General features: G+C 33.5%; 1 protein-coding gene across 1 annotated transcript; it reads right to left on the bottom strand.

Annotated features, from left to right (window-relative positions):
- Positions 1–4354: 4354 nt before the first annotated feature.
- Positions 4355–6076, bottom strand: HELRODRAFT_161738 (hypothetical protein; the record flags this gene model as incomplete). Its single annotated transcript, XM_009021626.1, has 3 exons — positions 4355–4943; positions 5195–5530; positions 5847–6076. 3 exons carry the CDS (start codon positions 6074–6076, stop codon positions 4355–4357), a joined length of 1155 nt encoding a protein of 384 aa, XP_009019874.1.
- Between the last annotated feature and the right edge of the window lie 3356 nt (positions 6077–9432).

Below are 9432 nucleotides of genomic sequence, written 5' to 3'. Positions count from 1 at the left end.
TACCAAGCTCAGTTGTCAACATGAATATGCTAATTAATGATGATGAGGACAACGACGACGATGATGACGTTGTTGATGATGATAATGATATTGAAAATAATAATAATAGTAGCAAATTTATTCAACACAAACAAAATTCATCCAATCAGAACGACCCTAATGACGATGATGATGATAATGATGATGATATCGTTGGTAAAGATGGCATACGTAATGATAATGATGATGGTTGTGGCGGTTGTGGTGATGGTGGTGATCATGGTGGTGATCATGGTGGTGATCATGGTGGTGATCATGGTGGTGATCATGGTAGTGATGTTCTGAGCGGAATATGCCAGGGGCTGTCAACAGAATTATCAAATGTGAATTATGGTAGAATGGTTGAGAAAACAGGTGATGATGATGGTGGTGGTGGTGGTGTTAAAAGTTATAATTCATTACTCATGGATAATAAGAATAATAATATCTGCAGTGTTTTTAACAACAACTACGTTAACGACAACATCATAAACAACAACAACAGCAACAACAGCAACATCATAAACAACAACAACAATAACAACAGCAACGTTAATAACCAGAGCAACCTATTGTTAACACGCACAGTAGCTCCAGATGTTATGGTAACTCCTACAATAAACACATCAGCAAACGACAACAACAACAACAACAACAAAAACAACAACAATAATAATAATAACAATAATAACAGTAGTAATAATAATAATATCAACTTCATAAATACAAATATCATCAACAACACAGCTGACAATACGTTCCTCAATATGGACAACAATGCCAGAGGAAACATCAACAACAACAATAAACTAAATGTATTTCTCAACAACAACAACAACAACAGCAACATCATCAACAACAACATCAATAACAACAACATAAGCCTTGATCAGACCTTTCAAACATCGTCGCTAATGTCATACGATGAAAACTATTCGATCGGTAAGCAGTCCGACTCGACACCGATACCGTCAACACTGACAACACCGACACAGACAAAAAAATTACCAACTATCGATACCGAATCAACGAATAGAATCGATTCATGTCTTCGACCGCCCAACTCAACTTCAGCAGGGACCAGAGATGTGCTGAAAATATTTAACAACAGTTTTAACGAGATCAATCAGGAACACAGCTTCATATTTTAAACGTGATGATGACGACGACGATGATGATGAAGCTAACGACGATGATGATGATGACAGTGCCGATGATGATAGTAGTAACAATGATGATGACGACGACGCGATGATCATTCAAACTGCATATTTAGATTTTTTAGCTTCATTTAATGTAAATAATTTAATTTTAACTTATAATCTGACGCGTGCACGCACACACACACACATCCACACACACACACCCACACACACACACACACACACACACAATTAACGTAGCAAAAGATAGATAGAATATACAATTCCAGTCATTCTGCACCACAAATTCGAAGAAGATGAATTTGAGGTGCTTCTACGAATATGCCCTTCATTGAACATTTGGCCACATACACAGCGTATCAATTCGAAAGACGAAGATGGTAGCCTAAAAAAGCTTTTCTGTTCTATCACGATTGAAATGAATAAAAATTTTGGATTTGAACTCAAGAAACTTCGATTTACGATCTACCGTTAGAAAATCGAAAAGTTAAATTGGAAGTTAACTAACGCCGAACATGCTGTGATTTTCGTCAATATATAAATATATATATATATACAACAACAACAACACACGTTTAGACGGCATTTTCCCCGAGATTGGGGGTTGCCGTTTGGCTACCTATGATGAAACCGAAATACCCCTCGACGCCATCCACATTGTTATTTCCGTCATCATAAGTATTATTTTTGGCTAGTTTTTACGTAGGACGCCCTTCCTTACGCAACCACAGTTATAAGCGGTGGGCCTAGCCTTTGATGATCCAACATCACTCACAAGGCAGTGAGGGTCAGTTTAATGTCATAACCAGGACTCTCTCTCTCTCTCTCTCTCTCTCTCTCTCTATATATATATATATATATATATATATATTTATATTTATATACCATATATTTTGTTTTTGTATATACTAAATTAACAATCGCAACAGACTAAGCTTATAAGACAAACAAAAAGCAAACAAACATATAAAAATTAATATATGTATCTATATATATATATATATATATATATAATGATTATATACGCATACATTCTACATTCATTCATTCACACATACAAACACATACATACACAAAATCATACATACTCACAAACGTCCGTACATACATACATACGATACGATACGATACGATACGATATACTTTATTTGCTTCAAAAATAGAAAAAAAGAAAACAGGATGACCATGGTCAAGTTATCAGGTAACTTATCTAGCATGGCCACCTTACAAATAGTTTTAAACAAAATGAAATTTGAACTAAAAATTACGTAAAACAGAAATAATACTGTTCAAGAACTAAAATACATACATACATACATACATACATACATACATACATACATACATACATACATACACACACACACACACACACACACACACATACATACAAAAAACAGCAAAAAACATTATGTATGAGCTTTTTTTACGTTAACCAAATAAACAAACTATTATTTTTTTTACATAATCATTATCATCATCATTCTCATCATCCTCATCATCATTATTATTGTTAGTTTTATTCTTTTTATTTAATAAAGATTAAAGGTTTATAATAAAACCATGCATTTAAGCCCTTTATGTTTATTAATAATATATGAATATGGCATGTTGTGCATTTGTATATGTGTGTGTGTCTGTGTGTTTGTGTGTCTGTATGTGTGTTTTTGTGTGTATGTGTGTGTGTGTTTGTGTGTGTGCGTGTATGTGTGTGAATGTGTGTCCGTATGTCCATTATTTTCGAATGTTCTTATAATTGGTAGGTTGAATATTTAAGTATTTTTTTAAATATTTAAGAGACAAACATCACATCGTCATCATTGTTAACATTAACATTGTCAGTATCACCATCATCATTTTCCTCTTCATCGTTATCATCACCATCAATTTCATCATCATCTTCATCATCATCTTCTTCTTTTTCTTCATCGTCATCCTCATCACCATCCTCATCTTCTTCATCACCATAACTATCATCGTATTGAAGAAGATCTTCATCATCGTCAACAGCATCGCCATCTTTGCCATCATCATCGTCACCATCTGCTTCGTTTTAGGCACCGTTCGAATGAGTCTTTCTTTTTTTCGTCTTTTGTTTTTTCTATTCAAAAAATTGACAACCGAATTTTATTTTGTTGATTCAATAAAAGAAATTTTTTTTAAATTGGATATTTTGTTTAAAAATTGAAAATAAAACAGTGAAAATTATTATTATTTTTAATATTACAATCATTATAAATGTTATTGTTGTCAATTTTCAAGTTAGAAACGCCAATTGTATCGAAGGAAATGAGAATGGGAGAAACAAACTAAGATAGAGTTTATTTCTCTCGCGCAAAACAGTAACAATAATAATGAAAAAAATAACAATATAATAATAATATTAATAATATAATTATTATTATTATTTTATTCTTCTTGGTTGCATTTTTTATACTTTTTTATTGACAGCTTAATTTGATGTCTCAAGAGTTTTGTAGGCAGTCATATTTACAAGAATGTATGCGCGCGCGCGTGTGTGTATGTATGTGTGTATTTATGTATGTACGTTGGTACGTACGCACGTATGTATGTATATATTTATGTAGAAACTCGAGCATAACGAGCGTTCAGCGAAATTCTTCAGAGGAAGAGTTAGCGTCAACTTTTACGATCAAAAGATTACAAATATTTTTTTAGGATTCTTTACAATCCAAAGATTACAAATATAACAAAGATAAATTAGGATAACAAATAATATAGCGCAATTTAATCAGTTCTGCGGTTGTAACAATATCATAAGAATAGCTTGTAGAGGTGCTACAAAGAACACGCGAAACAAATTATCACTTAATTATCTATGCTATCGTCGTCATCATCACCATCGTCATCATCATCATCATTATGATGATCATCATCAGTAGCAGCAACGTCAACAATATAATCGTCACAATCATTATGACCATCATTATTAAGAATAGCAAACAGTTTTGTACCATTACTCTTTTATATTGTGGATTTTAAACAATTTTTATGCAATGTAAAGCATTATTCGTAAGAAAGAAATTTTGCACCATTAGAAAGATAATACAATAAAACGATGTTGTCTTTAAAGAATTTTTTTCATCGTTTCAATTTTTAACCATATCATCATTGTATTGTGGATGAAGTTGATTACGAAACATTTTATCCATCTACAATTCATCTTCTTCAGGCGAAGCTTCCGACTGTGCGTCTTTACTTTCTTTCTTTTTCTCTTCCTCTTTCTTTTTTCTTTTTTTCAAAATCAAAGCCAACAAAACAGACGTAGCTAAAACAGCAAACAGGGCCCCTGTGGTTCCGACAATTGAAAATACATTACTTGACGGAAGTCTTGTATATACTCCCTCAGTTGTTGAGTTGCTTTCTTCAGTTGTTGCGTTGCTTTCTTCAGTTGTTGAGTTGCTTTCTTCATTGGCGTTTGCTGCAGTAATTTTGTATGAACAACTGATGGTGACTGTCCCTTCTTTCTTCTCCTCTCTGCACGACTCCACCTCTCCGCACCTCCCGTTGAAAAGATCGCATCCAGCCTCGAATACTTCCAACTCTGCGAGTGCTGTATGATGATCTTTCATTCTCTCATCAGATGGTTGAATGAAAACAAATCTTGTGAGGATAGTGAAGTTCTCACAAACAACAATCATGGGATTTCCGCCCTGTATCCCTTTTTCTGGTCCGAACCCGCACAAGTTGACTTTGTCTCTGATGTCTTCTCTAATGCTCACGTCGAACGTTTCGTTCAACCTTACAACAAACTTTTCAGGAAGTCAGTCCTTTGATTTATTCTGTTGTATGCTCTGATGAATCCTACGCAATATAAACTGAGCAGGTCGACCGCCATCCAGGCTGGCATGGCATCAAGTATGTGAGATATGTGGTAGCCGTCATAGTTGCCGTCTGTTAAATGTAATTTGTAATGGGAACCCACCACGGAGTTTTCGTGTTCAAAAATGTGTGAACTGTAATAAGGAGGTTTATGCAAGGCTAAATTCTACCTGAAAACCTCACATTGGTACCATTTGTTTCTGACCTTACCAGGAGGACAGACACATTCAACGTACTTATTACCATTCACCGTGGACTCAATACATTCCATTTCAACGGGACAATCTCCTCCACCTGATGAGCAATCTCTTTCTCTGCATGAATCACCTCTCCATCCCGGATCGCATCCATCAGGACAGTTTGCTGTTATTTCGTAACTTCCGTTGTTTTTGTTTCTGCAGTGAGAATAAGTTGATACTCCTCTTTGGAAGTCGTATTGGAAGCGTGTTGCGAATATCGCTGCTTTTGTCTCATGACCTAGGTGATAACATCCGCAAACTTCGGATCTGTCAATTGAGCAGGGATCTCAAATTAATCTTGTGAAGGAGCAGTTTCCTGTACCATGTTCTTGAAAGCAACCGCATCTGTTCAACTAGTCGATCTTCTGGAAAAACGTATAATTTGTCTCAAAACAAAAATGTGCGCACATTTCAAATGTGTAAGTGTTTGGTAATGTCATCAAAATGACATCTGTCTGACGTGTTTCAAAACTGGCGCAGTCATCGTGCGTCTTTCGTGGCTTGCTTTTATAATCGGAATATGAATCACATCCACCACAAGCGTCTTTATTGTTGCAAGGAACATCACACTGCTGAATCTAACCTTCCAATACAGTTGCATTCTTTTCTACTCTTCAAAGCGATCATATTGTTACTTTCATCTGTGCACTCCAGTGAACATTCACCCACTGAGCCAACTGATGCAACTGTCTTCGTTAAGCTGATGTTTCGATAGCATCCTATGTAAGATTCCTTCAAGTCGATTGCTGCATGGGCTACTGATGAGGACAGGTTGATGGAGAGAATTACAAATGCACAAACAATATATAACATTATAAATATTGAAAATGAGCTTTGAAAATGAAATTTGCATACGTTACAACTGTTTACGTGTTCGATTGTATGACGTACTCAGGTTTATCTAATGTTTGAATCAGGGCATCGAACCGTAATTTTTTTCGTTTCAGTTTACGGTTTCGGTTCAATCTGCCAAACGAATTTCGGTTCGATCCCGGTTTTCGTTTCTGGAATGATATCGGTTTTTTTAGTTTTCGGTTTCGCTCTCGCTCCAAACTTAATTTTTACAAGCATATTTCTTTAAACGCATGTAACGGACATACGGACATCCAACTACCACCACAATGTCAATTTGAATTAAATTTTAGATTGTGAATAATAAGAAATCAATATCAAAAATAATTTTTAAACGTTGTCAGTATAAAAGGAATCGTTTTTAATTTTTTTTCTAAAAAATTAAAACAATCATTACAAAGATATTTTGAAATCCCTCATATAAATATAAGATTGTTTCAAATAAGATGAAATTTTTTCTGATTATTAATATATCTTTTATAATGTTTTTATTGAAAACACTTCTGCAGTCTCTGAAGATACATTTTAACCTAAAAACAGATTTTTTCAGGCTCACTTGTGTAGCTGGTACTTCAAAATTTTGAAGATGATCGCACTTGATCTCTAATTTCTCTGATCATTACTGGATTTCTCTTCACGCGGCAACTCTTACTCAAACTATCGGCAAACTCAGTCGGAAAAACGAGCGAAAAGAGAGATAACAAATTTTCAAAGATAATAAAAATTAATATAGAATTTCAAAAGATGAAATATTATCAAAATATTTTTTTTCTGAATTTGACAAAAATATTTTCTTTCACATTTTTAGCATCGAACCGTTATTTATTTCGTTACGGTTTTCGGTTAAACTAGCAAACAATGTTTCGGTTCGGTTACGGTTTTTGTTCCGAGCAAGCAAAATCTCGGTTTTTAACGGTTTTCGGTTACGGTCCAGTTCCGTTTCGATGTCCTGGTTTTGATTACAAAAATACGATGGGTCTTGTGTTCTATTTTTTTTAACTTTTTGTTTTCTAAAATATTTCTATTCAATTGTTTTGTGTCTGTGTAAAATTATAAACAGAAACGTTTTCAAATTTTTAAATATGTGCTAAATATCAGCTTGAGCAGGGCATGTCTGTTTCATTTGATTAATAACATAATTAAGTGATAATGATTATTAATGTAAGCTGGATGGCTGGCTGGTTGGTTTGTTGATTGGTCAGTTAGTTGATTTATTGCATGTGGAAGGTTTTTTGTTTATATGTGGAAATCATAGATACACACACGCACGAAAATATATACACGCATACATAAATACATACATACATGCATACATACATACACACATGCATACATACATACACACATGCATACATACATACGTGCATACCAACATACATCCATGCCAGGGCATTCCTACAAATTACGTTCTAATGATCGTGACTTACTTTTTGTGGCCCCAACAAATCTTAAAGGTTCAAGAAATTTTTCAGTTGTTGGACCATCCGTATGGAATAGCCTGCCTTTGGAACTGTGTGCTTCGGGGCATTCAATTTCATCCTTCAGGAGGGGACTAAAAACGTTTCTGGTTGCGCAATGAGCGCTTTGATTGTTGTTTCCTTGTGATCTGTTTCAGCGTTTTTGAAATTTGATGAAAGGGCGCTATATAAATCTAACTAATAATAATAATACACATACATACATAGGGTAGGGTGGGGCAAGAAGTCATAGTTAAGCCTTTGATGAGTGACTACATCTAAAAATGGAATATTTCTACAACATTAGGGATTATTTTACTAGATTGATATGTCCTTTATCTAATTTTACAAATTAAATTGTTCAAACATAGGTTTCCTATGTTTTATAACACAAACCGTAGACCTCTATAAAATGGGCTTTTTGCCCCATGCATGGGGCAAAAGGCCTGTGAAGAAAAACTATTAAAATAAGCCTTAAAAATAGTTTCAAATCCAAAAATGTAAAAAAATTGTAAGTTTTATTGTACATAAAAAAATTAGATAAAAAGAAAATAAAAATTTTATTTTTATTGTTAATTATTGTCCTAATTGATACAAATAAAAGTTCTACGATAGTCTTCTTCCAGCCCTATACAGGAATTATGATGCCAAATGTTACATTTTTGGCATTTTATTCATTGAAATCCTGTGAAATCATTACAAAAAATTTGTGAACATGTCCCACAAGGAGTCAAATTTTTAGATCGCTTGAAAACCGACTAAGCTTTATAGTTCCCGGAGATGTTGTCAAGGCTTTTTGATGTCTTCTTAAAGTTCTTGCAGGAACTCCATGTTCTCTGATAACTTTACTAAGTAACTAGCCATTGGTTAGAGCATCCAATGCTTTTTTATACTTTCACCATCCCCATCATAAGTCGAGCATCTTGTAGATTTTCTTATATAATTTCTGACCATTTTATACCTTAAAAATTAAAATACATGAAATTAATTTACACATAAAACATAAATTTCAATACATTTTAACAATTAACTACAAGAATAGCTGCCTACATACAAATATCTGAAATTTGTTAAATAGTTCAATAAATGTAAATTGGGCCTCTTGCCCCTAAGTTACAGAGGCGTTTTACCCCAGTAGACAATGTTAAGAATAAATTTAATTTAAAAATACAAAAAGTTGTTCCAACCGATTAGAAGTTACTTTTGTATATGTGAAAATGATTTTTCTTCATAAAAAACCTCGTTTCTTCACAAATAACGATCTTATTATCAAGAAATTAATTAAAAACCGAACACAAATTTTATAACACGACCAATTTTTCACTGGCAAATTATATAAAACTCTGAAACAGAAAAAACAATTGAAGAAACGGCGTGGTTTTATATTCAAAATAATATGGGTACGTTCTAATTTTTAAAAATTAATTGAACAACTTTCGGTTTTAAACAAATTTCGTGCAAACTGAATTTAGGCTTTTTACCCTATGCGACGTTTTGCCCCACGTTACCCTACATACATACGTACGTACGTACGTACGTACGTACGTACGTACGTACATACATACATACATACATACATACATACATACATACATACATACATACATACATACATACATACATACATACATACATACATACATACATACATACATACATACATACATACATACATACATACATACATACATACATACATACATACATACATACATACATACATACATACATACATACATACATACATACATACATACATACATACATACATACATACATACATACATACATACATACATACATACATACATACATACATACATACATACATACATACATACATACATACATACATACATA

This window comes from Helobdella robusta (assembly GCF_000326865.2).
Source record: "Helobdella robusta unplaced genomic scaffold HELROscaffold_3, whole genome shotgun sequence".
NCBI classification, from domain to species: Eukaryota; Metazoa; Annelida; class Clitellata; order Rhynchobdellida; family Glossiphoniidae; genus Helobdella; species Helobdella robusta.
This window is presented reverse-complemented; position numbering and strand designations above follow the sequence as displayed.